Genomic DNA, 26,913 nt, shown 5'->3' on the forward strand with positions numbered 1-26,913 from the left:
AGTTCCCTATTCTTTTTTTTATAAAAAATGAATAACCAAAATACATCTTTGAAATTGCTCGGAAATAGCTTACACGACTTCATAGGTAAATGAAACAAATAATAATATGAGAACGTTGGTTACACGTGAAGACTACTGACAGCGTTTATTACAAGATACCCTACCAATCAAAGGACTCGAAAATTTGAAACTTATATTTTGAGGATATGGATTATAATGTGGAAACTGCACTAATCACTGCATGATTTTATGAAACTGCGCTAGCCGGAAAATATGTCTAAATTCAAACATGATTTTATAGCTGTTAAACATATACAATGCTTTATTTTGTGTGTGCGAATCTCATTTTTAAAATTGAAACCCAAACTTAAAGTCGAGTCAATGCTAGTCAGGCCTTGGAGTATTATTTCCTCTCTCGGAGTTTGGGCATTTTGTCTTGTGAGTTGTGACGTGAAAATTTATGCGAACCTCATTTTTTTTTCACGAATTAATGGATGAGTTTACTTTTTATTATGATTACGGATGCAATTGAATGGTTTTTTTGGGTCCACTATCTAACTACGTTTTACAACTGTAACCGCTAGTTTACCCACCTAAGTTGATGTTTATTAAATTAATAAAATTGGGTAATAAAAAACAAGTCCCACCTAAAAATAACCCACCTAGGTTTCATTAAAATAAGTACACAAATTTCTTTTTAAGTCGTCACCGATGATGATCGTGAATCGTGTCATCTGAACATGTGTAATCGAAAAGTCATCGAGCTTGCATTTGCATCATGAAAAAAAAAAAAAAAATGGACAACCGGGCAGAGCTATAAATGTTATTATATGAAGAATACAACGAGTCTCATGAAAATATAAAAATGCGAGAGATATAAAAGTTCTAAATGGATTTTGCTCCGTCAACTAGACCATTTCGCTTTCCTAAAAAAAAAAAAAAAAACTAGACCATTTCGCAAAGCACATTTTAACTTGAAAGCATTACGTTGAAACCTGAAAGAAGCTTTTGGTTTGATAACCATAATCAGATCCTCCATTAAAAATATTCATCACCTTCACCCTATAAAAACCAATTTAAAAAAGAACAGAATAATACACCGATTAATAGTTGAAAAAATACCAAAACATAGTGGCCACGGAACTTGGCACCTTCGCGTAATAATACTTTGGTATTACTAATCGGTGTATTATTCTATTCTATTATTGATTCGGTGTATTAATAAACTATTCTGTAGCTTATTTGATAATTTCAAACCACTTCCCCTAAATGGAAGTCGTCGGAGTCCATCCCCATTGCCTTTAAAAAAAAAAAAAAAAAAAAAGACAAGACATCGTGTTGCACATGGTAATCAAAGCTTTCTAAAGAAGAAAATTAAAAGCACAAGATTCTCAAACAAGTTAAGTTTCGGTCAGCTTCAATATATTATTCCAAGGGACCAGATTCACTAGCTAAAAGAGTATTCTACCCTTTTTTTTTCTTTCCATTTTCTGGGATAAACCAAGAGAACACAACACTGGAATTTCATCCTAATTTCAATTCTATGATTGTTCAACTTCAACAACACGGCTGCGTTTGACCCAGTCTTCCCTGTATATCCAAACACAGGGTTTTTAATATTCAAAGAAGATAGGATTCCAAAGATGAAATTCCCTTGCCATTGCTCAACAAAAGCAGCCATGGACTTGGCAGCCTCTGCCAATGTTTGCTAAGAAAGGACAGCCTTATTAAAATAACACAGAGAAGTCAAGCCATGCATAAATTAACTTCTACAATCTTATCTTGCCAAGTTCTTATCGCCAAATTCAAAAGAAAAAAGCACGAACGAAACAGCCACAAGTTCAAGTATCAATTATTAAAAAAAAAAAAAGGGCTGAAAATAAAAACTGGGCATGATTAAAAAAACATAAAACACGAAATAGATTCGAAGATATGTCACATGTTTTTTTTTTTTACCAGCGGAGCTTTTATTAGCGGCTTAAATACGATCGACCGTCCAAGTAGCGAGACGAAGAGGCTGGTAAACCAGGGTCTTCGTGTCGATAACCCTCCGAACCATACGTTGAATACAGCCTGTCCAACTCGTCAATCTCTCTCCTCCGGCGAGAATCGGACTCCTCTCTCCTGCGCAGGGAATCGAGTTCGTCTCTCCTCCGGAGGGAATCGAGCTCGTCTCTCCTCCGCAGGGAATCGAGCTCGTCTCTCCTCCGCAGGGGATCGGTCTCGGGCAAGTAGTCCTCTCTCCTTCCACGAGCCGAGTAAGACGGGATTTCTTCTCTCCTCGGCGGCGGAAGATAAGGAGCCGCCGCGGGGAAGGAATCGCTGAAGTAGCGGGAATAGTACGGATCGCTCGCGTAAGGGTCCGAGGCGCGAGGCGCCAGCTCGCGCCTCTCGACGGGGCTGTAACTGCGTCGATACTCTCTGCCCGCGATCGCGATCGGGTACACGGGATCAGCACGCCCGGGAATCTCCGGGCGTCTCAAAAGCCGGTCCCTTTCGTAATCCCGCCGGTAACGGTCCGCGAGAGGAGGGTCGGGAACGCGGGGCTGGAAATCGGGAGCCAAGTTTATCCTCTCTCCCCGGAGACCATAAGCGCGGTACTCCTTTTCGGTGAGGTACAAGTTCCGAGGGCTCGCCTCTCTCCGCGCCCTCTCGCGAGGAGGCGGGCGGCGAGACCTGGACTCGCCGTTGCGGAGAGAGTCCCGAGGCTTTTCTGTCCGGCGCGGTCGCGGCTCTTCTTTCCTCGCCGGGCGAGAATTCGGCTCTCTTTCTGTCTTTCTAGTCCCTTTATTCCGAGCCGGCGCTTGCTTGTCCCGCGCCACTTTTCCTTTATCCCGAGCCGGCGCTTGCTTGTCCCGAGCCACTGTTCCCTTATCCTCAGTTTTGGTGGTTGTTTTTGCAGCCGGTGGAGAGGGGTCAGCAATGGAAGCATGAGCATCGGCGGGTCGGTAAAGTGTCATGAGTTTCTTAACCTGAAACAATAATGTTTGAACGGAATCGATGCTAAATCCTAGATTCCTTCTAAAGATTTTTTTTAATGAATTTTAAAATAAATAAAAAAGCGTAAAACATTTTGGCTGAGGCATAATCCCTAATAATGGAGTGATGCTCACTTGAAGAAATGTAAGTTCCGTATTGAACTTTTTATTGCCATAGTAGTTTTCTTTTATCGCCTTCTTAAAAATAGCCTCGGGTAGTGGTCTGCAGTCCTTGTGCATCTCAAACCGCACCTGGTTTTTGAAAAGCTGTCAGCACATAAATCTCACCCATTTACATTTTAAGACAAACATCTATCTGGAAATGCATATTCGACCTGAGCTGGAAAAGCCCCTCCAAACGCTTCGGGCTCAAGCTTCACATCTCCTCGAGAAGTCGCCTTATACACTCCGTGCAAGAGTTTTTGATCAAAATCATAGAGAAATAACTTCATGCCACGTTTGATACCCAACACGGCATCTTTTTTACCAATCGAAACACCCATTACACCGTAATGGAAACAATCGGGTTTCGTCCTCTTGTTGCACATGAAGATCATCCCGTCAATTTTATTCCTCTTCTTCTTCTCGGCCAGAGAATCTTTTTTTCTCTTACGACCATTCACTTTTTTCTCTCCATTAGTGTCAGGCCCGCCACTCTTTCCACCTTTCTTAAGTTCTTGCTGTTTATCTTCCGATTCACCGGTCTTTTCCTTATCTTGGCTCTTCTCCATTTGCTCTACGTCAGCAATCCCATCATGTTTCATATCATTCTCTGTACCGCTCTTTTCACCTTTCTCAGCCTGATCGCTTAACGTCTGTTTGTTCGCACCCTCCTCATTGATATCGATCTTGTTACCCCTCACCGCTGTCTTGACGACCTTCTTCTTCTTCTTCCTCCGCTTAACCACCTTGCCTTTGCTGTTGATACTCTTCGGCTCATTAGCAGCCAAGGGATTCTTCAGGATCTTTGATTTAGCCTTCAAAGACCTTGGAGTTTTCTTCTTAGACGCCTCCGGTGTATCCAACACAGCCAGAATTGCTTCTTCTGAAGGATCAGACGCTTCGACGGTCCCTTCTGGTGGCTTACTAGCCTCGGCCGGAATTTCCGACCATGCTGGCTTTTTGGGCTCTCCAAAAGTCTCAGCTGATTTACTACTGAGTGCTTCGGCAGAATTTTCAGCCGGCTCACCAGAAACCACTTCCGCGGGGTTCTCTCCCGATCCACCATCAGTGTTCTGACTCGCTGTGTATTCAGTGGAAGGCTTGGTTTCCTCGCTACCCATTTCTGTGCTGTTATCTTCTTGTTCAGGAGTCTAGCAAACTGAACAAGTCCAGTTCATTAGTTTAAATTTTGTCGCAAATATGATGCAGATAAGCGAAGCTAAATCAGATCAATCACGACTTATCCCCCAATATATTGAGGTAAACATCCTCGTTTGCATAACTTGAGATATACACTCCAGTTAGGACTATGCGAGATATTAGAACGTAGAACATGAAAGTTGAAAAACAAAGGAAAGAAAATAAATATTAAACGCATAAACCAAAACGAAAAAAAAAATATTTGAAGAACATTTAGTTTCTCCTAACCTCACGGAAAAACTAGGATAACTAATTAAGGTAATAGATAATATTTTGAGCAAATCCTCTGTGTAGGACTCAAAACATTATTTAAGATAATTTCACGACCCAGGGACAAAAATTTCATTCATATTCTTCTTTTTGTTTCTAATTTTCACAAACACAAAATTAATATAACAAAGAAGAACGACAACTCATATTCAGCCCAACATTACGATCCACAAATACATAAAACCAAACAGACTCAATCACGGATCGGACAAAATAATATATTTTTACAGAAATAAAACATCCCACCAGAACCAAACCACGAATTACCAACAAAGGTCTTCGAAATTAGCAATTTGAAAATTGAGAAAGAAGACCTAAACCCTACCGCTTCATCATCACCTTTTTTCACAGTTTCTCAATTGTCGCCAAATCGATGACGTAGATCAATCCAGAATCACAGAAATTGAATAGAACGAATACTTGGATTATCTCTACTTAGATTAGGGCTAAAGAGATAGAGCACTTACCTTCAGATCTGGAGAGTGAGAGAGAGAGAAATCCTGGCACGTAAAGAACAAGAATCGAGGTATAATTCACAAAGAAGATAACAGGCGTACTTTAGATTGCAGGCCTGTACTTCAATTGCTAAGTGGGCTGGGCCGGAAAAGTTTACAAAAAATACCCTTATTTTTAATTTTGGAAACTTATTTTTTTTAATTTTGATGACACATTTATTTCGAATATTAATATTTCGTTCCACACTCTATGTGAACGAACTTGTATTTACTTAAAAAAAGTCTCGACCTTCTCGACCGCAACTTATCAGAATTAGCTTCGATTCCAAGTGAATAAACCAAGCAAAATGAATCAAAAGCTACGAGTAAGCTAACAACTTATATAGGAAAATTGTCAAAAGTAGAACTAGCAAAATTCCATTTTCCTATTTTTTTCAAAAATTTACCAAACTATGACCGGTCAAACAAAAGTCAAATGAGAGATACACAAAAATCTACCTATTATACCATCGTACTTAATACCAACCTACAATCTTCCCCAATAAAATCTCTTATTTTTTCTCTTTCTTTCTATTTTCCCGCTCATCCCATCGAAAAAACGAATTTTTTTTTTATTAGTCCTAGTTTGGTAAATTTTTGAAAAAAATAGGAAAATGGAAATGTCCCTTAATTTAGTCCTAATTAAGGAAATGTCTCAATTATATAATAATTTGGAGATTCGATGAACTATTACTACAATTACAAACGCTCGTCAAATCATTATATTCACTAACCTCTTGGGAGTCGATAACAAATCTATCTTCTTGTATCACATTGCGTCTCAAAACTCATAAGAACAGTTAAAAATATTAGGTTGTGTTTGGTTTTCATTCCAAAAACTGTTTTTCACATTTTGAGTTGAAAAAATTGAAAACAAAAAGTGAAAATGTGTTTGTTTTAATTTTTCGGAAAAAATTTTCAAAAAAATTTGAAGTTGTTTTGTAAAAAAGTAAAAAAAACTGAAAACAAATAAAAAGTGTTTTTGGAAAAAAATTTCTTCTCTTCTCTTCTCATTCTCCTCATCTTCTCTTTTCATTCTTTAAAAAAAAAATGAAAACTATACCAAACACTTTTTTCAGTTTTTTCACTTTCTCAAAAACAAAAATGAAAACTGTACCAAACAGCTTTTTGAAAGGGTCAAGCGGCTATATAGCCAAATAGAACTTAAGCTTTTGCAAAATAGCCATAGTTTGTCAACTATAAGCAAACTAGCCAAAGTAAGATTAATCTAGGTTGGATTAAATTTAATCACAACGAACTATAAAGACATAATGTAAGGTTTATGAGGGCTGAGTTAAAATTAATCGAGGCAGGATTAAATTTAATGACAATCTGGAAATCGAGGATCTGAAACAGAACCGAAACATCTCCTTCTTCGGCGACGCGATTCTTGCGTCCTCGACGCTCGCGATGTTCCCGATCGCTCCGTCGATCTTACCTCCCGTCGGACTCTCCGTCACGACGGCGAAGGCGAGGAGATCGACGGAGATTCGGGACTCTCCGTCACGCTACGGCGACGAGGAGGGCTTCCTCGCTGGAAAGGTTCGTCGGACTTTGCCTCCGGCGGCGGTGCCGGTGTTCTTCTTCGGAGTGATGAGTCCGAAGTTGCAGAGAAGAGCTCTTGGAAAAATTTGGCGGCGGTGCCGGCGTTTTTCTTCGTTCTGTGGATTATCTTTTTTTTTTTTTCTTCCTATTAGAGGTGGCTATTTTGCCTAACCTAATGAAACTATGGCTATTTTGCAAAAGCCATAGTTTGAATTGGCTAGTTCATGCCATTTTTTATTTTTTAAAACAACTGCAAAATAATTTTTCAGTATAACTACAAAAATTAGAAAATAGAAAACAAAAACTTTTTGAGTTAACTACCAAACACAACCTTAATATTTGACTACACAAATGTTAGCGATATCACTTAACTCAAACTCAACTTGTGTCCATTTTAACTTCTGTGAGACTATCAATCACTTCCCCAGACTTGTAGCAATCTCATATTCATTATAATAGTTATTAATAACTGAAAAAAAAAAAAAAAAAAAAAAAAAAAAAAAAAAAAAAAAAACCTAAGACCCGTGAAATTCGAAGAAAGATCGAAGAAGATAGAAGGAGAAGGATGGATGATGAATTTTCAAACTTGGATTATAACTCCTCTCTTTTCCTAAGCACTCAATTACTCCAATAGTGAATTTTAGCGTGGTTTGGCTTTGTAACTTATTTTTGTCTAATCTCAAAATGTCGCATGTAATCAATTTCGAAAGGTCTGATAACTAAAAATTGCACAACCAGTTGGCAAATTTCGCAAGTAGTCGGAAAAATTGCATGAACACCGATCCCAAATTTGTCCGGTTCGCATGAAAAGTCATATATTGGTATTTTTCGCTCCATGGTCACAACACTCAAAAACTTGAATGATATCAACTTTTATCTGTCACTGCACGGTTACAGAAAATTAATTGAACATGCAAAAAATGTGTGAGAAGTGTCGGGAACAAGTCTAAGAAATGCAAATAACCACAATCACTGGTATCTTTCTATGGTGATCGATAATTCATATTATTCAATGGTGAGCAAAGCCATGAAAACTTGATGAAAAAGACATCTTAATAGGTTAAAGACAGTGCTCATTTCCATAGCCGTTGGGGGAACCAAAAGGAGACACAGTTGCAAGCACAAAAAGACGAGCACTTTGGGGGGACAAAACTAAGCTACGCCTAACAGTTACAAAATATCCCATGCTTTTTGTCACTGCCAAATAAAAACTTAAATTAATACTAAATCGCAATAAAAGCGAGCGAGACTACAACATATATATAATAATAAGAGACTGACCGTCTGTCGAATTCAGTCTAAAAAAATTACGCCGCTGCCGGGGACCGATTTCGGGTCGAGCTCCCAAGAGCCCATGTTTTGAGTCGCCGGAATCTGGTGAGAGAATCTGGAAATCTCGGACCGCGGTATCTCGACCACCGGAATCTTCGAGCCCTGAATCTTCTGGGCCTTGAAAATGGATCCGGACCCGCCGATCCGAGATAGGACGACGACTTTCGTGCCCTGTTCTCCGTCCTCCATCACTGCCACTACGTCGCACTCGCTGTCGTCGCTCTGGTTCTTGTACACAGCCCATATATCGCCTTTACACGGGAAGATTTCAAAGTTTTTGGCCTTGGCTTTGAAAGTTACGCAGTGCGAAAACGAAGATGGCTCGTAGACGGTGGATTTTTCGCGGCGAGATTTGAAGGTACCGCAACAAACCGGCCGTTTCTTTTTATTCTCAGAGCATGGATAGAGCAAAACCAGATGTGGTCGAAGCTCGGAGTCAACCTTCTTGACCAGACCGTAGGTCCTTGGGAAAGGATCGTCGTTGGTGCGAAGAGCCCAGACCTGCCCTTGCTTGAACTTGTCCTTGGATACTAGCCGGCTAAAATCGTAGCGATAGGATTGTTTCTGTATTTTACCGTTGGGCGTTCCGGATGATTTGGGTTTGCTTGAAGAGCCGACGGGCTCGACTTTTTCTGGCTGGGTTTGCTCTGCGAAACTCTTTTTGGTTGCGGACCCGGAATGGCTTCCGTTTACTTCGCTGGTTTGCTTGCTCGAATCCCTGGGCGATCTCCTGGGCTTGAAGAACTCTGATTCCTCGAGGGTCTCCTTCTTCTTCGGGGTCTTGATCTTCTCATCAGCTTGAGACACCGTGGTACTTCGCTTCGATGGAGTGAGGTTTTGGTGCTTTCTCGGACTCTGTCTGGTTGTCGGGACCTCTTTCAGAATTTCGCTCTCAAGCTTCTCGCTTTTCTGGGCATCAGCGGCGCTCACATCGTCCTTTTTCTGATCGCCGTCGTCGCAGGACTCGAAGAAACTCGAAGGCAGAGCTGCGGGGTCGAGCTCATAAGATCCTTTGGGAACCCCTTCTCTCTCTGTTCCGGTCATTCGGAACGAGGGGACTCGGTGAGAGAATCGGAGCAGCTCGTCCGGCGAAATTCTGACGGGAATGGCCTGATCTTTCCTATTCTGCCGAAATATGCTTACAAAACCTTTCACCCTCTCTAAATAGCCTACACTGACACCTGTGCTGTTATCAAAGTCGGACAGGACTTCTACGAAATCGAGGTTGAACGGCTTATGCTTCTCGGGGTCGGAACTCCAATTGATGTCCCAATCCCGGAAGATAGCCCAAGTTTCTCCTTTCCTGGGGTGTACCAAGTAACTCCTTTGATCGACTCTGATACAATGCATCTGATGAGAAAACATACCGTGCTCTGCATCAGCGGTTTTCCCAGGTCTGTACTTACCACAAGCTACTGGTAAATCCTCATTGATCCACTTCTTTTCGGCTCCTTTCTCGGGCTTGGCCTCCAGCCAAGTGATGTTTAGCTTAAACCCAGGGGAACACACTTTCTTGATACGAGCGTAGAATCTCGGCATGCCATCTTCAGGATCATAAATAGCCCATACCTGATCAACAGCGAAGCAACCTTCAGCCTTATCTTTTTCAAAATCGCTGAAATCGGGATCGGGACACGAATAAATCTCTGGAGCGGGTTCCTCTTCTTCATCCGTCTCCGACATGTTTGATTCACTTTTATCGTCACTTGGCAGATCTCCGCGGAGGGGAAAACTGGAGCTTTGTTCGAAACCCTTTTTACGGCCATTAGTTTCCTCTTCCGTTGCGCTGGCTGATTTTTCGACCCTTGACCTTTTCGGTGGACTCACAAAATCGTCGTCTTCGTCGATTACTTTCTCCTGGTAAGAAACATTCTGCTTCTGCCTCGAAGATCTCCTGCGGGAAGAGCTCCGACTAAATTCAGCAGAGCCATTAACATCTTCCTCAACGTCACCATCTTCACTTTCACTGGATTCCACAACTAACTTTCTCGCTCTCTTTTTGTTGGGATTTTTCGAAGATTCTGGCTTTTCGGGCTTTGCTGGAGAAGGCTTGGGAATTCCAACCCCTTGCTTGTTTGCTTTCACCTCCCCATCGTCTCTCTCCTCCGTCCCTATCCCTGAGACCCCATTACCCTCTGCAGCATTCTTTTCCACATTCTTTTTAGCCTGCGAGGGCTTAGGCTTAGGCACCGGCTTTTTAGCTTCCTTCTTCTTCTTCGGGAAACTCTGGAAGGAACTCGGCGGCGCATCTGTCGGCACACTCAGTTCCTCGGCAACGTACTGTTTCTGGCAATTGAAGCAGACCATCGTCGAGCCCAAACTCGTTCTGTAGTATTGGTAACTCACACTGCAAAAGGGGCAACGAGTCCAAAAGGTCGGCGGTTGCTGACTCGAGAAGCTTCCAGCCATCTGCGTACCGGGAAAATACTGCGAATTCCCGTAACGACTCTGCACAGACGATTTCCCGTTCGGCTGAGCCGACGACGGTTTCGCCAGCGCGGCCCTCGACAAATCTCGGTGCTTCCTGTCGTAAGTGCTCCGCTTCCATTCGTCGGAGAGAGTCCTGTAGGCATCGGCGACCAGCTTGAAAGCGGCCTCGGCTCCGGCAAACTTGTTCTTGTCTGGGTGGAGCTGAAACGCCAGCTTTCGGTACTGCTTCTTGATGGCCGCCATGTCGGCCGACTGTTCGATCTGGAGGATCTTATACAAGTCCATTTCTGACCCGCCGAGCTTGACCAGCGACGAGCAGTGGACCTCGCAGACCGTGAGCATCCGAGAGATGTTCTCGACGTCGGGATATAGCCGCTGAGCCTTCTGAGCAAGCTTCTGAGCCGGTACGAAATCATTGTCTTGCATCTTCTTCTCCGCGAGTTTCATGGCCCGGACGGCCTCTTCTTTGTTGCAGTCCATTGGCCGCAGAATACACACAAAGAGAGACTTCAAATTCTTCACCCTGATTCAACCAGAGACAGTACATGCATAAACCAACTCACCGATCAACTCACATTCATCAACTTGAAAAAGGCACTAAAAGAAACATATATCGAAGGTCAGGAATACTCACCAAGGTTATAACATAGAAGAGTTTTAGTGATACCAAGCTTTTATTTCCCCAACCAGTAAATTGTGTATCAAAAACCCTAATGCGGACCCTGAAAACACACACGGCAGATAAATGGACACATACGAATCAAATCATCCTTGCAAATTGAATAAATGTGATAATTTTTTTTTTTACTCATCTTGTAAATCATAATTAGACAATGTAGTGATCGGCCAAACAAGAGCATTTTGATTATTAAATAGACGAACCAAAAAAAAATCTCTCGGTACGATAATCAAAGCCACGACTACGGAAAACGAATCGGATTTATAAACCCACCGGAAAATGGGGGGAAAAATGCGTAACCAGAAATCCGATACAAATAAGGAAGGAAATCGTTTGACAGAGCGATGAGAATCAGAATCCGAAAAGCGTAGAGGCAAATTACCGAAATGAAAGCGAACGAGCCGGTCAGAAACCCTAGAAGCCACGTCTACAGAGAGAAAGAGGAATGGGCTGTGACATGTGAGAGAGAGAGAGAGAGTGGGTTTTTTGATTGAGGAGAGAGATAGAGTAGAGCGGGAAGGGGAAAGGAGCGAACGAAAGAAACGAAATTTTTTGAGGGAAAGAGAGGGAACAAAACAAAATATTGACCCTCAAGTTTCAGTGAAATTGCTGATCTAGGTTTCACTTTCAGATATTTTTGAGCAACAAAGAAGGGGGGCTTTGGGAATTATCTAGAAGCTAAGACGAGAATGAAACCCATCGCATTTGGCTATTCTTTGCAATTTCGCAGAATATAATAATTCTATGAACAAGTTTGCAGTTATGATCCTTTCAAAATTTGTTTCTACTCTTAATGGACCGGGTTAACGGGTCGGAGTTGGATATATCAAGATGGGATAGCTCAATTGACATCAACGTGAAATGAAGAGATGAGTTCGAGTCCGTACAAAAAATAAAATAAAAAGATCATTAAAAGAAATTATCAGCTAATTTATTTAGACATTTGTGTATCGCTAATTTTTCATGAGGGAAATGAATGTCGTGTTTGTCGCAAATTAAATTTATCTTACATGTATTATATGAGTAAATGTTCGGCTGAAAATTTTTCAATTGATTATTTCAGATTTTTAAAATATTTGAAACGTTCATGAAGATTCGTCATAAAGTTTGAAGATTTTATGACGACATTGTCGTAATTTTTTGTTGGGAAAAATGCACATATATACTTTGTATTTGAGTGAAATGTCGAGTTTAATTTTTGGTTTTCAAAAATGTCGAGATCATACCCTCTGTTTAACTAAAATAATGAAATTATACCCTGAAATAGACAACAGTGCCAAAAATCTTCTTTTTATTGACTTTTCAATGACGTTGATTATAATATTTATATGTAAACACCAATTATCTTTATTCATTCGCGTCATGTATGTAATTTATTTAAAAACTAAAAAATAAACAACAGTCTCTTAATCGTGAAGAACGCAAAAAGAGGCCCAAAGGTAAAAATTGACAGTTGATAGTCATCAAAATTACATATTCGAACAGAGAACCCATGATTCAGAGTTGCAATCCGAACACAAAATGAAATTATCTCTTGGGAGATATGAATTTTTGTTATTTAATTTCAATTTAAGGCTATTTTATTTCAAAATTGGAAATTTGAAAGTTATGATACCGTTTTGGATTTGATTCTGTTTGTCTTATATAAGGGTTAATATCAATAAAAGGGAGATTTGTGACACTATTATCCGTTTCATGGTATAATTTCGTCATTTTAGTCAAACAGAATGTATGATCTCGACATTTTTGAAAACCAAAGATTAAAGTCGACATTTCACTAAAACACATGGTATAAATGTGTTATTTTCCCTTTTTTTTGTTTTCAATTATGAAATTTGAAGATTTTAATGAGACATTGTCATAGATATTTGTGCATTTTACACCGATTTCGTCATAAATTTTATTGGGATTTTCAATATACTTGAAGATTTATGACGATATTATCATAAATTTTTAGATTTTATGCTGATATTGTCATAATATGTTTTTGTCGGTATTTCATAAATATTTGAAGAATTATTGAGATAATTCCATAATTATTTGAATATATTTCCTCTATTTTTTTTTTAAATAATTGAAGATTTTATGGAGTTATCACTATACATATATGAGTACTTTTTACAGAATCATTAAAATTTGTTCATGATTTCAAAAATATTTGAAAATTTTATGAAATTATCGTCATAAATATATGTATAAATTTTACAACGATATTTGGCACAAGTATATGAAGATTTTCTGTCAATTTCATTATAAATTAAAATTTTATGTTTGAATTTCAAAGCTTTCATCGACAAATTTGATTTTTGTTTTCTTGATATTTGAGGTGCGTGATGAATATAAGTGATGACCCTATAACGACTAAGATGGAGATTATAAAGAGCGACGAGGCTACTTAGATTCAAATCTCATGTTGACTTGGTTTGTGAATTTTGTTATTATTAATTCGACGTATAAACATTTAAATGGTTTTGGTTTGTGAACGTATAAATAGTTTTGGTTTAAAACATGTATGTATGTATAAAAACCATTCCCAGATCAAGAACCGAGATTACGAACAATACACACCAAATAAATCATCAACGGCAACATTAACATTAAGAACATACATTAAAGCATCATTAAAGCAACGAGTGAGTCCATTAGTTTAATTTGAACCGTCAACTATATTATTGCTTATGATGGTACTCGTAATCACATATGAGTCCATAATTATGACTTTTTAGATAATTTTGGACAAAATTCCATCAAGTCTAATTTAAAAATTATGACTGAGCAATTTTTCTAATAAATGTACTAATAAAAAAATAAAATAAAAAACACACAGCCACACCCACACTTCTCTCTCTCTCTCTCTCTCTCTCTCTCTCTCTCTCTCTCTCTCCATCTTCTCGGTCATCTTCTTCTAAACTCTTAGGCTCCGTTTGGAACCCGGAAAATAGGAGGGAAAGGAAAATGAAAATCTCTCTTATTTTACTTAGGTTGTTTGGATTGAGAAAAATATGGTAGAAAAAAATATGATGGAAAATGCGAGGGAAAGTGTATAACTAAAATGAGGATTTCATTTTCCTTCGAAAATCAAATGGAAAATGAGAATCTCTCAACATTTGTCTATGAGGGGATCACATTTGTCTAGGGTAAAAATGTAAAACTTTTTATAAATGGGTAAAAATGTAAATAAAAAAAATTTAAGGGGGGCTAATTAAAAAAAATCATGGTAAAAATGAAAATTTTTTAAAAAAATGGGTCAAAAGTGTAAATTTTTTAGGGTAAAAATGTAAATTTTTTTTAAAATGGGCTAAAAATGTAAATAAAAAAATTTAGGGGGCTAATTAAAAAAATCATGGTAAAAATGAAATTTTTTAAAAAAAATGGGTCAAAAGTGTAAATTTTTTAGGGTAAAAATGTAAAACTTTTTAAAAATGGGCAAAAAATGTAAATAAACAAATTTAGGGGGCTATAATTAAAAAAAATTCAGGGTAAAAATGAAATTTTTTTAAAAAAATGAGTCAAAAGTATAAATATTTTAGGGTAAAAAATGTAATTTTTTTAAAAAATGGGCAAAAAATGTAAATAAAAGAAAATTTGAGGGGATGGGGCTAGAGCCCACCCTGGACTTAAGTTAGCTCCGCCCCTAATCTCATCGTTACTTTCCCGTCAATTTTCCCTCATATTTTCAATGACTTTCAAACGCAATTAGAATTTTGACTTTTTCTATTATTTTCTTTTATATTTTCATTTTCTCTATTATTTTCACTTTCTCTCTTATTTTCCGGGTTCCAAACGGAGCCTTATTCTTCTTCATGCATATCTGTTGCGATAAATTCACACACGCAAGCGCATGTGTTGCCCAAATAATATAATGTGTGTAAGGTACGAGTATCGATCCCACAAGGACTGATAATTTTAACGACTTCTTTAGCTCGACGCAAATGGCTTACAAAGTGAATGGGAGATGACTAAAAACGACTAACTAAATTAATTAAAATAAAGAAGAGAATAAAAAACGAGTTTAATTAAAGAGAAAAACGTGGCCACGATTTCATCACGAATATCTCTCGAGTCTCTAGCAAACTCATGCAATTGAAGGATTATTATCCTCTCGGCTTCCAATCATATTAAAACAGTCACACACATAAAGAGAAAAACGTGGCCACGATTTCATCACGAATATCTCTCGAGTCTCTAGCAAACTCATGCAATTAAAGGATTATTATCCTCTCGGCTTCCAATCATATTAAAACAGTCACACACATAAAGAACAATAATCAAACAATTGCATTATCGCCTAGAATTTTCTACTATCCTATCATTATGATTATAGCAAAAACATGATAATTTACTCTCTCTCGATAAGCAAACAATTATAAAAGAATAATTCGAAGGTAGCTAATCAATGAACTAACACTAAGCACGACTAATAATAAAGCAAACATATTCAGGAACAAGCAATTTACAAATATAAGAGAATCATCAACGCGTTGACATCGGCTCGGGCTACATCGTACCCCATAGAAATCTACCCTCTAAACGAATTCATAAACAAAACTAAGCACACAATAATATTTGAAATCAATCAAATCAACATTGAACAGAAAAAAAAGAATTCATATTAAATTAAACAAGGTTCAACATTAGTCTAGAGCAATAAAATAAATAAATAAAGAGAAGAAAGAATAACGAGAGAAGTCGAGGTCAAGAGATTCGTCGGATTTTCAATTCCGGCAACTCTTAATCTTCTCCAAAAGCTCTAAAAAACAACCAAACAAGATATAAAAAAAACTAAAATAAAGGGAAAAATGCATTTTTTAGGTTACAAGGATCCTGTAAATAGCATTAGGGGCGTTTTTCGGAGAAATATGGGCCTTTGGATCCAATCCAAAGGCCAAAAAAACTAAAAATCGGAAAAACAAAACTTGGTCAGCGCGGTGCGCTGAATACTTGTGCGGCGCGCCGGAGCGTTGAGTAGCTCCAAATTTCGGTGACTTTGATCAAAAGTTGCCGTTTTGCACCATTTTGACCTCCGATTTATTCTAAATGATTCCCACGATGCCCTAATATTAAATTATGCGCACACCCCAAAATTTTAAATTCACTATAAAAACACGAAATAACCTCAAATACACTCGAGAACTCGTTAGATTCATGGTCGAGAACGAGAGATTTGTACGTATAATATGCACTAATCACTATTCATCTTCGTCTCCACCACGATTCACCTATTCTTCTTCATATCCACCACGATTTTTGTTCTTCGTCAAGAAAAAAAATCTCAATTTTCATGGCCAAAACCTATAACAAGAAGAGTTCAGAAGCATAAGTTATTCGAATTACAATCCTTCGATGACTTCCATATCAATGTGCTTCACGACTCCACTCGCTCCGAAGCCTCATCTATACTTAAGACCCTACGCTTTCTCAATCCTCCGCAGAAAGGCGTTACTCAATATGCATTATTTTCTTGGCGATTAGCATGAAATTGCAATGAACATATGTCTTATGAAATTACAATTGGTATGCACTCTTTTCAGCTAGTTTTGTAGGTACTATGTTGTTGACAATAAATCATATGATTTATTAATATGTTTGTCAATAATTCATGAAGCTTTGTTAGAGATTTATTGACAAAGATGTCAATAAATCTTCATACAAATTCCAAATTCTTAGATTCTTTGAACGATTTTTTTTCTTCAGAGATTAAGTGTTTGTTTTTTTGTCAAAAACACCTCTCATGCATTTTTTTTTTTAACTTCATAGACCATATAGTGAACGTCGTGGCAACTATAAAAAATCCAAAGAATATCAGCTCACCATAATGACTATTTATTTAAAATTCACAAAAGATTGACTATTTAATAAATCTTCAAATTTTGGTGACTTAGTTACTCAATTAATTGATATATTAAATGGAACTATATTCAATTATTAAAAAGTAAATACCAAGAAAATAAAATAATAGTTATTGATGATATTTTAGTACCAAAATATCACTCTCTCTCCTATGAATAGGTCATAGTTTTTTTTTATTAAATTGGATTTAATGGAATTTGGTCCATAATTATTGAGGAGGTCATACTTGTATTATCCTAGATCATTAATCTCAAAAATATCATAATCATCGTTGAAACAAATCATAGATTTATAGATTAAATAACAAAATTCTTATTGGGTATCTTTCTCCAAGACATCTCTAATTAGCTGCTTTGGTGCTGCAAAAAAAAAAAAAAAAAAAAAAAAAATCGCATTCAGTAAGTCCTCAAATATTGAAAGGGATCCCTATTGAAAACTAAAACAAAAATAATTGAAACTGACAAATATGTAACACTTACCAGGTGAACCAGTAAATGTCTCAAACTGTAGAAATGCTTGGTTCATTAACATCTCTATCCCATAAACAATGGCCGCCCCAGAATCTTGTGCCTCTTGCAACAGCCTTGTCAACTTTGGTGTGTAAATTGCATCGAATACTAAACAATAGTTTTTCAAAGCCTCCTACAAGTAAAAGAATATATATATATATATATATATATATATATATATATATATATATATATTTATTTATTTTCGTCACATAATTGTCTCAACAAGAAAAAAAAAGGTGTAAGAGGAAAGAAAGGGAAAACAAAACCTTTGTTATCGGTGTCTCATCAATCCTTGGTTTCATGCCAACTGATGTAGTGTTTGCAAGAATCATCCCATTTTCCGGTTGGAAATGCTCTAATTCCGAGAGCGTGATGGCTTCGCCGCCGACATGACTCGCGACTTCTTTTGCTTTGTCTATCATAAAAAATATAAAACATGTCTCAATCGAACTTTGTCTCAATCGAGCCTTTTTTTTTAATTGTGGGTCAGTTTCTACGGGTCAGTTACCAGCCCGACCCAACATGTAAAACCGTCCAAAATCTCATAAAGAAATCAACTCGTATCGCGTGAGCCAATGGCCCACCTAGATGCCACACTTTATCTTGGCCGGATGGGCCAAGAAAGGTTTTTATGTCTCAATTAAGCTTGAAATGAACTATTGACTTGTCAAACCTAATTTATTGCCTACACAATGAAGACTTTACGTGGATCAACCTATAGGGCTCTAATCCTAAGAATAAGTACGTTCAGATATCTCACCGTATGTTCGATTGGCGATCACAACTCTCGCTCCTTTTTCTTTTGCGCCAAAAGCAAGTGCCTTTCCCGCTCCTCCAGCTCCGATAACCACAAATAGCTTGCCAGCTAAGGGAGAAGAATCGTGTGGATTTGTGCCTTTTAACTCTGCAAATGAACATAAAATTTTGACCTTTATTTTCCATTGAATATTTTTTTTTGGCGTAGACACCAGATAGCAAACCTTGTAGCTTGTTTTCGATCGCAGTGATCGCCCCGAGATAGTCCACATTGTAGCCCATCAACTTTCCGTTGGTTGGTTTCTTCATCATGCAGTTAATAGCTCCGATTTCCTGCAAAGTAAAAGCCATTTCACTAGTTGGACAAAATTGGCTCCATAACATTTTACTACGAGCTCATAAAGGAGTTGTGATGTTAGTCATACCTTGGCGATTGGGTCAACCTCGTCACAACAAGCAAGAGCGTCCATCTTGTGCGGGATCGTATAACTGGTTCAAAAAGCTTAAAGCCGGTAAGTTTACATGTACTAAAAGCACGAGAATTCTGAACGAGAGTTCTAGGTCTGAAATTCACCTGAAACCGGCGAAATCGGGAGACGAGTAAGTATCGAGGAAGGTCTTAACACTGTCGACCAACAGAGGCAAATAAATCCCGTCGTAGCCGATCGATTTGAATGCTGAGTTGTAGATAAGAGGGCTTTTGCTGTGAGAAATCGGGTTTCCGACCACACCATAGACTTTGGTATCGGGTCCGATGAGCCTGAAGTTGTACAAATCCAAAAGCTCTTCCACAGTGGGCTGTCCCGGGGCCGATACGAACCCGGCCTCGAGTGAACCAAATGTGAGAAAACCGCCGAATTTCGGGCTCAATACTCGTGACATTAAACCCCTCTCGCCCATCACAAGTCCAATCATCGGTACCTTAATTTCCAAAACAAAACCATAAGCCATTTAGCATCTTATTGATTCTATTGACTCAGTGTCTCCGATTAAACTGCATATTGTATGACTTGCTTCTTATGAAACATGAACTGCAATTACTAATCTACCATTTCTAAGAGCCAGCCATCACCCGGGATAATTTTCTTGATAAACTCTGTTCAGTATTCAAGAGGTGAAATGAACCAATCCCTCAGGTCACACTGCTATACCACTACTGAAATTACTAATCTATCCTTTCTAAGAGTCTTGAGACATCATTTTCAGTGTCAGGTTTTCAAACCCCGGGATTTCGAAAATTCTATTCCTTTATAGACTCACTTGACAGTGCACGAGCACTTGAAACATACGCGCAGAGTCGGAAATGTCCAAGGCAGTCGTAGCGATCTTCACTATATCGGCTCCGGTGGACTGTATTCTGGCCACGAGCTCGCTGAGCTCCTCGGTCGAAGGAGTTCTCTGATAGTTATGAGACGACACAATGATCTTGGCTGTCTCGGGCTTCTTCCACTGGATGTGCTCGAAGAACTCGTGAGCCACCTTCAAGTTAATTAACCAGAACTCAAGTCTTCATCACTTTTTGGAAATCGAACTGAGAAAAAAATTTCTGAGGAATACCTTAAGCTCCACATCAATGAAATCAGCCCCGATTTCCAAGGCCAAGCGCAACGCTTCTCGTCTCTCGTTCTCGTCGCCTTTGTATTGACCGCCCTCCCAAACTGGTCTAAAAGAAAAGATTCGAAATCAACTTTCGTATTTATTTCCACATTATCGCGAAGAGTTCAGTAAGTAAGAATACGATCAGAGAACAGCGAGTTGACCTGTAAGTGACGAGAGTGGGAAGAGGCGAATTCTTGATGAGGAATTCTAGGTCTTGTCTCGGTCTGAAATTCTGCAAAAAGTCAACACGAATCTCGACAATGTCAGCGCCCAAATGCTTCGCCTTCCTCATCTGATCGACCATCTCGCCCACCGAAGCCGCCATCGCTGGCGCGCAGACGAGCGTCGAGTTTCTCCGATCTCCATGGCCGATTCGGACCTCGGCGCTGCTCAGCTACACATTACGAGTGAAGAATCAGAGGTTGTAGATTTCAAAGAGGTTGAAAAATTCTCAGCAGATCAATTAGTTATAACATGAAAGAACATTTTAGTTGCACAAATATAATATTTAGAGTATCCATGAGTTTGAAGAAGGAAAAGAAGCTGTACCGAGAAGTTGCCTAGGCTCATTTTGGCGTATCAAACAGTGTCTGAGAGAGAGAGAGAGTGAGAGAGAGAGAGAGAGAGAGAGAGAGAGATGGCTTGGTTTGGTTTGAGATTTTTCTATTTTTATTTGTTTTTGCTCCAAAGTTTGGTTTGTTGTGGTTGGTGAGTGGAGTTAGGCAACGTTGATGCAAAAAATAAAATAAAAAAAAATTAAAAACAATGGCTGCGCTATTATATTTATGGGTCAAGTTGACCATTATATTTATGGGTCAAGTTGACCATAAACAATTATTAATGTTTAATTAATTTTAAGAAAAAATATTAAAGCGTGTTTAATATGAACCTGTCACGTGTGTATATCTATCAAATTTAATTGATTTTATTTAACGGTTCAATTGAAACTCAACATTATATATTTTTACCATGAAAAAAAAAATTATTTAAGTGTATGTTTCTGAAAACATTAAGCATTTATACCGCCATTTCTTTCATTATTATTTTTACTATGATGATAAAATTGACATAATAAAGACAAAATGAATATTGTCTCGTCTAGAGAATATTTGCGAAATGCAAGTGCAACTTCAAGAGCATGTATATGTATGCACATTGATTAGGTTTGTCTTTTTCGTTCAAGTTTCAGTTAAAAGTGTGAATTTTTTTTTATCTAAAAGGTAAAAGTTTAAATTAGCTAATGTGAAATAGTTTCGATTAAAGATGCAAGTTCGGTTTAAAATTTAATTTGATGGGAATTTAAAATAGAGAAAACTTTTTTTTTTTAGAAAACATAAAAAAAAAAATTAGAAGAGCCTTTGTGATGTTGAATTGTGAGTATTAAGCAAGTTCAAACAAAAAAGAGTCGTTAAATCAGTTAAAAGTTTCTAACATTCCAGTTAAAGACTCGTTTTTTGGCCGTTAGTACCAATGGACAAATCGCCTTATTTGGTAAGAAGAATGCAAAAACGAGTCCATGGATAGCATATGATTCAAGAGAAAGAACGAAAAAGAATGTAGTAACTTATAGATGTTTAATAAATTGATTGATTAAATTTTGTAGTTCGGTCTAAATTGAAAAGAGAAATGGATGATCCATTTTATTATATGAAAGTTACTGTAGGGTTTAGGGTAATACTTTAAAAGATAAAAGTTATTGTAATTTGTTCAAGAAATTGTTTTGAATTGAGATAGATTAGTTTTTCAATCCCATGTAAAATTGTCTATATGAAATTCGGGAAATGGGATCTTCTGGTCCGTATTTACGAGAAATAAAACTTCAAAAGAAATACCGGAAAATTCTAAAATAATTTTTCACGGGATCAAAATTCTAGTACCATATCATACATTTTTTTTTGAGAGGGTAGCTGTCAGTGAAGATTGAACCAATGACTTTCACTTTATAGGTAATGTGAAATTAGCAACTAGACTATACTAGTATGCTTAATTTAATATCTTGAAGAATATTTTCCTCAAAAAAAAAAAAAAAATCTTGAGGAATATCAAAATTTGTCCCAAATATTCTAATTCCGTTTTCTTCTTAATTTATCTAATTCCCTTTTCTTCTTAATTTAATGCCTTGAGGAATATTTTCCTCAAAAAAAAAAAAGAAAAAAGTCTAGAGGAATATCAAAATTTGTCCCAAATAATCTCCCGCATGAACTCCACAGGCGCTGCACAAAAATAAAAAAAAATAAAAAAATCATAAAACACGTGGCATGTGTTTGACATTGCTTCTAAAACAAATTCATCCACTGATTTGTTACATATTATGGAAATAGATTCAATGTGTTTTACCTGGTCCACCGGTGAAAAGACTGAATTGCCCAACAGCCTGTCGGAGAAACATCTCGACCCCGCTCACAACCACGGCTCCGGCGGCCTCGGCTTCCTTCAGCAGAATAGTTTTCCGAGGCGTGTACACCGAGTCGAACACGAGCACGTAATCTCTCAAGCTTTCCTACACAAAAAAAAATAAAAACAGAACATTAAAAGAGGGAGACTTGCAAAGCAAGCAACCGAGATAGCAAAGCAAACGGACCTGAGAAACAGGGATTCTTTCGGTGTTCGGGTGCATTCCCAGCGGAGTCGCATTGGCCAAAATCGCCCCTTTCTCGGGTCGGTGCTTGGATAGCTCTTCGAATGGCCTCGCTTCCCCGTCTACAGCGAGAGCTAGGGCTTTTGCTCTTTCTTGTATCGCAAGCAATCGAAATAAAAAAAATATATAAACTTGGTTGGCCTTGTTGAATGGTAAAGACCGGGACTTTTTCAGTAAAACAAATTACAAGAATTTGCATGTTTCACACTGTATCTACATTAAAAAAATATTTAGAAGAAAAAACAGAAAACAAAGATGTTATAGAGCTGAACATAGTCTAGGTATATATGATTTTTTTTTTTTTTTTTTTGTAGGTGAGTATACTACAAATTTTATTTAGGTCTATGAATGGCCCCGCTTCGCAGTCGATGGCGAGTTAGGAATTTCGGTCTTTCTTGTATCGCAAGAAATCAGGAAAAAATTTGGTTAGCCTTGTTGAAGGATGAAACACTTGGGCATTCTTTAGTAAAGTACAATGTATTTTCACACTTCATTTTTTTTTTTAAATACTAGAAAACGTTATATATATATAATTTTTTTCCCCCATAATATACTAGAAATTGTTAGTTTTACCATAATCGATATCGAAAACAAGGACACGAGCGCCTCTATCTTTGGCTCCGAACGCCAAGGCTCGTCCCGCTCCTCCGGCGCCGGCCAGCACAAAGCTCTTTCCGTGAAGCGGAGACTTTAAATTCACTTCTCCATCGGAGCATTCTGTTACACATTTCATAATATTGGAAGCAAAACCTAAGCAAGCTTCGGATGTGGGACCGATCTGCGATTTTACGATTTTCATTATTATTATTGTACCTTTGATTAGAGCATCCTCTATCGCGGTTATTGCTGCCTCGCAATCCGTGTTGTAACCGACAAGCTTTCCGTCCCCGGGCCGCCTTATTATAGTATTTGAAGCAGCTATAGACTGAAAAAAAAAATATCAAAAATAAATAAGTACATCAATTTTTTTTTTCTTTGAGGAAATAAAATAAATTAGGATTTAGAGAGTGGCCCAAACCTGAGCAAGTGGATGGACTTCATTACAGAACTCAATCACAGCTTCCTTGTATGGAAATCCAACACTAAAGAAAACATCAAACCCAAAAACAGAAAGGAATGTTTTTTTTATTTTTTATTTTTTTATTTTTTTTTTACATTTACTTGTTTCTCAAGATACTGAAATCACTAATTCTCTCCGGAGGATTTTTTGTAAAAAATTTACGACATAAATCAAAGACTTGAAAGACTTCGAGACTATAAAAGACATATACATGTTTTAATACCTGAATCCGATATAGTCTTCGTTGGGATTGACGGTGAAGAACTTAGCGAGATCGTCGACGTACATTGGGACATAAACTCCGTTGAAACCGACGTGTCTGAGAGCGGGATTGTGTAGTAACGGGCCTTTACTATGGCCCACGGGCTTCGAGACGAGCCCGAAAACTCGAGTTTCCTTGTTAATGTCCTTCACTCTATAAGCCTCTCTAAGGTGGGCTAAACTAGGCAAACCCGGAACCTTCTCTCCTTCGAGCGATCCGTACACCAAAAAGCCGCCGTATTTCGGGGCCAAAATCTGGCTAATAAGTCCTCTCTCCCCCGAAGAGTACGCGATCGTCGGAGTCTGCACGAGAATCGAACTTTTAAGAATCCAATCTCAACCTTAATTTTTATTAATTTGAAAAAATGATTTTTATCAGCATGTTGACATACGTGCACAAGTGGGACGAGCCACAAGCGCGCTCACTTATTTTTAAAAAGGAAAAATTGTATAAATAGTCATTTGAAACTTATTGATTAGCGAAATAGCCAAAGTTTTAACTTTTCAACAAAGTAGTCAAATTTTACGTTTTCAAAATTTTTATGACAGCCAGGATTAAAATTATTGACGATTATTATAAGCAATTTATCACTTAAAAAAAAAAAAATCTTGGGGTCAAATTTTTTTTGAAACTAGATTGCTGCACATTTTTGCTATTTCACTCATTTAAGACAAACCTTGACTATTTTGCAAATTCATAACTTCAGATTGGCTATTTAGCTACATCACCCTAAAAATTGTATTTTTATCCATTTTTTTATTATTTTTATTTTATATTTTATGCCTAGAATTATATGTTTTTTTTTCATATACCTTAGAATCAGATAAGAGGCGAAAAAGTCTTGGAAGCTCGGTGATATCGGACACATCAACGACTAGTTTGACGATATCTGCGTCGGCGGATCGCAGCTTCGCTACGACGCGGCTCATCTCTTCTTCCGATGGGATCGGACGGTCCTCGTAGCGAGACACGATGATTTTGCTCCGTCTCGCTTGATTAGTACTCTCTTTCTGTTTCTCAATAAGCTTAGAAAAATCCATCTATTATTAAATAAAACAGAGATGTATTATCTAAAGTAAAATAAAAAATACATTAGTAATTATTAATTTGTAGTACCTCGAGTTCGAATTCGACAAACTCTGCTCCCAAATCTCCGGCTAAAAATAGCGCTTCCGATCGAGCTCTCTCATCGCCTTTGTTCAAACCTTGTCTTTGATGAATAAGAAATGAAAAAAAAAAAAAAAATTTGTTCATGCTCAATACGTACGTTACTAGATTGGTGATGAGGAAATTAAAAGGTCGTTATTACCGGTAAACGACAATCACAGGCAAAGGCTTGTTTGTGAGGATGATTTCGAGGTCTCTCATTGGCTGGAAATTCTGAAGGCAGTCCAGTCTGATCTCGGCGATATCAGCGCCTTCAGATTTCGCCACGTGCATTTGACTCACCACTTGCTCCGTTGACCGCGCCGTTATCGGAGCACAGATCATCGTTGACCTTATTTCCTTCATTCTCTCTCTCTTTTTTTTTTCTTTCTTTATCAAGCAACTTTGGTTTCAACCAAAACAAGGGGGATAGAGAAAGAGTGAGTCGATAAGGATTCGGTATGTAATATGTATAGAACCGAATAATATATATATATAATATAAATGTAACGAATCAAGAAAAGTGGGCTTATGGAATAAAGAAATGGATAAGAACCGATGCAAAGAAAGAGGGAACAGAAATAAATGGCAAAAATAATGTTTAAGAAGGGTTGGTAAGAGAGCTTACTTTATTAAAAATCTTTATAAACAAATCACGTTACCGTTAAGTCGAACCTCCAACAACCGCGAACGTTGATTATTTATTTATTTATATCCCCTTCAAAATTAACCATTCGGCGACTTGACTGTGAATGAATCAATCAATGACAATGTATTTGGTTGTTAGGTGGAAAATACTATCTATTTAATTACTCGTATTTCACGCGATGTAGTATATTGATTCACTATCACTGCCGTCATTACTCGTGATATGTATAATATATATAGAATTCTTATATATATTGAGTTGATAGCAATTCCCGACACAAAGAATCAGAATCCTTTTTCTTATTTTGATCGGAAAGAATAATACTGAAGCAAGCACAGAAAAGTAAACAAATACTTATCAATAAAAAAATTATATAAATTTGTGGGCCACAAACTCATATATTGCTTACCTAACTTGAAGAGCCACCTTAGTTTGGCTTTGATTTTTTTTTCTTTTCTTTTTACGGCTTTCGAGTTGGTAGAGAAAATCTTAAAAAAAAAACAAAAAAAATTGGTAGAGAAAAGTTAGAAGAGTGTTTGCTGGGTACACGTCACAAGTTCGTGGCAACGTGGTAACGTGAGTTGTGACAGCTTACGGATCACCGCATTTTTTCTCCTTTCCACGTCACCAAATTATGTAAAAGGCACAAAAAAGCTGATTTTTCAACCGCTTCTTCTTTTAAAAAAAAATAGTAATAACTAATAACAATGGAGCTATTAACGTTTTCTTTGCAATAGGCGCGAAACCTGTGTCACAATAACAAGTCGTGGCCTTACTATGGTGGGAAAATCGCTACTCACTTATCATTTATCTTTCAAAATAGTTCGCCAATAACCATTTATCTTATTTATGGACAAAAATACTCTCTGTGTCTCCGAAATCTAATCAACAATTATTAAAATCTAGTTTACAGTTATAGAAATCTGATTAACAATTATTGAAATCTTGTACAAAAAATTGTTATATTGAAATCTGATTAACAATTATTGAAATTTGGTTCAAAATATTGATATATTAAAATCTCGTTAACAGTTATTGAAATCTGATTAACGGTTATTGAAAATATGATTAACAACTATTAAATGTAAAATAGACACTTCAAAATTAAAACGATTATTTATGAAAATTAAAAGATTCAGCGACTAATATTGAAAAAAAATACAGAAAACAACTACTTTCGGCTTTTTCCACTATTATGGTTGCTGACGTGTAACAAGCTTAAAGAAATGCCCGGACGGTTTGTGGGAAGTCGGATCTTTAATTTTGAGCCAATATGGCATTTTTTTTAAACTCTGGCTGAATCAGTTCTTTTGAAAGGTTAGGCGTGGGATATAGGTCCCGAGCTCTGCGC

General features: G+C 37.6%; 4 protein-coding genes across 8 annotated transcripts; all 4 read right to left on the minus strand.

Moving 5' to 3' along the window:
* Positions 1-1,733: 1,733 nt before the first annotated feature.
* Positions 1,734-20,515, minus strand: LOC149382244 (uncharacterized). 3 transcript variants are annotated; one of them, XM_089630574.1, is made up of 5 exons: positions 20,410-20,515; positions 5,078-5,088; positions 3,314-4,299; positions 3,114-3,230; positions 1,734-2,972 (listed from the first exon to the last, which is right to left on the minus strand). In XM_089630574.1, exons 3-5 carry the CDS (start codon positions 4,259-4,261, stop codon positions 1,971-1,973), a joined length of 2,067 nt encoding a protein of 688 aa, XP_089486700.1. In that variant the 5' UTR covers positions 4,262-4,299; positions 5,078-5,088; positions 20,410-20,515; the 3' UTR covers positions 1,734-1,970. The 3 variants fall into 3 exon arrangements, with proteins under 3 accessions (XP_089486700.1, XP_089486699.1, XP_089486698.1); XM_089630573.1 differs by lacking the exon at positions 20,410-20,515 and having other exon boundaries at positions 5,078-5,155; XM_089630572.1 differs by lacking the exon at positions 20,410-20,515 and having other exon boundaries at positions 3,314-5,149.
* On the minus strand, positions 7,448-11,791 carry LOC149382245 (uncharacterized). 2 transcript variants are annotated; one of them, XM_089630708.1, is made up of 4 exons: positions 11,473-11,791; positions 11,046-11,133; positions 7,931-10,934; positions 7,448-7,846 (listed from the first exon to the last, which is right to left on the minus strand). In XM_089630708.1, the coding sequence occupies exon 3, from the start codon at positions 10,889-10,891 to the stop codon at positions 7,943-7,945; it is 2,949 nt and encodes a 982-aa protein (XP_089486834.1). In that variant the 5' UTR covers positions 10,892-10,934; positions 11,046-11,133; positions 11,473-11,791; the 3' UTR covers positions 7,448-7,846; positions 7,931-7,942. The 2 variants fall into 2 exon arrangements, with proteins under 2 accessions (XP_089486834.1, XP_089486833.1); XM_089630707.1 differs by having other exon boundaries at positions 7,448-10,934.
* LOC149382246 (bifunctional 3-dehydroquinate dehydratase/shikimate dehydrogenase, chloroplastic-like) lies at positions 17,028-20,529 on the minus strand. Its single transcript, XM_089630577.1, has 11 exons — positions 20,357-20,529; positions 19,969-20,201; positions 19,766-19,871; positions 19,469-19,687; positions 18,783-19,129; positions 18,634-18,697; positions 18,433-18,541; positions 18,213-18,356; positions 17,719-17,867; positions 17,420-17,582; positions 17,028-17,299 (listed from the first exon to the last, which is right to left on the minus strand). The coding sequence occupies exons 1-11, from the start codon at positions 20,375-20,377 to the stop codon at positions 17,253-17,255; spliced, it is 1,602 nt and encodes a 533-aa protein (XP_089486703.1). The 5' UTR covers positions 20,378-20,529; the 3' UTR covers positions 17,028-17,252.
* Positions 20,530-21,622: 1,093 nt separating this feature from the next.
* On the minus strand, positions 21,623-25,795 carry LOC149382247 (bifunctional 3-dehydroquinate dehydratase/shikimate dehydrogenase, chloroplastic-like). 2 transcript variants are annotated; one of them, XM_089602066.1, is made up of 11 exons: positions 25,542-25,795; positions 25,077-25,316; positions 24,884-24,977; positions 24,580-24,807; positions 23,729-24,069; positions 23,464-23,527; positions 23,259-23,370; positions 23,019-23,162; positions 22,389-22,537; positions 22,145-22,307; positions 21,623-22,020 (listed from the first exon to the last, which is right to left on the minus strand). In XM_089602066.1, exons 2-11 carry the CDS (start codon positions 25,277-25,279, stop codon positions 21,977-21,979), a joined length of 1,542 nt encoding a protein of 513 aa, XP_089458192.1. In that variant the 5' UTR covers positions 25,280-25,316; positions 25,542-25,795; the 3' UTR covers positions 21,623-21,976. The 2 variants fall into 2 exon arrangements, with proteins under 2 accessions (XP_089458192.1, XP_089458193.1); XM_089602067.1 differs by lacking the exon at positions 25,542-25,795 and having other exon boundaries at positions 24,580-24,792; positions 25,077-25,404.
* Between the last annotated feature and the right edge of the window lie 1,118 nt (positions 25,796-26,913).

Source organism: Urtica dioica, chromosome 11, assembly GCF_054948205.1.
Source record: "Urtica dioica subsp. dioica isolate 48M chromosome 11, U.dioica_male_clone48M_v1_H2, whole genome shotgun sequence".
In the NCBI taxonomy this organism is placed as follows: Eukaryota; Viridiplantae; Streptophyta; class Magnoliopsida; order Rosales; family Urticaceae; genus Urtica; species Urtica dioica.

Coding starts and splice junctions, on each gene's coding strand:
- LOC149382244 (XM_089630574.1), bottom strand. CDS start 4,261: ATGGGTAGCGAGGAAACCAAGCCTTCCACTGAATACACAGCGAGTCAG. Junction 3,231..3,313: donor GAGGGGCTTTTCCAGCTCAG/GTCGAATATGCA, acceptor TTCAAAAACCAG/GTGCGGTTTGAGATGCACAA. Junction 2,973..3,113: donor CGGAACTTACATTTCTTCAA/GTGAGCATCACT, acceptor TTATTGTTTCAG/GTTAAGAAACTCATGACACT.
- LOC149382245 (XM_089630708.1), bottom strand. CDS start 10,891: ATGGACTGCAACAAAGAAGAGGCCGTCCGGGCCATGAAACTCGCGGAG.
- LOC149382246 (XM_089630577.1), bottom strand. CDS start 20,377: ATGAGCCTAGGCAACTTCTCG. Junction 20,202..20,356: donor TGAGCCTAGGCAACTTCTCG/GTACAGCTTCTT, acceptor CGTAATGTGTAG/CTGAGCAGCGCCGAGGTCCG. Junction 17,300..17,419: donor GACATTTACTGGTTCACCTG/GTAAGTGTTACA, acceptor TTTTTTTTGCAG/CACCAAAGCAGCTAATTAGA.
- LOC149382247 (XM_089602066.1), bottom strand. CDS start 25,279: ATGAAGGAAATAAGGTCAACGATGATCTGTGCTCCGATAACGGCGCGG. Junction 24,978..25,076: donor CCTGTGATTGTCGTTTACCG/GTAATAACGACC, acceptor TATTCATCAAAG/ACAAGGTTTGAACAAAGGCG. Junction 23,528..23,728: donor GAAGACTATATCGGATTCAG/GTATTAAAACAT, acceptor TGTTTTCTTTAG/TGTTGGATTTCCATACAAGG.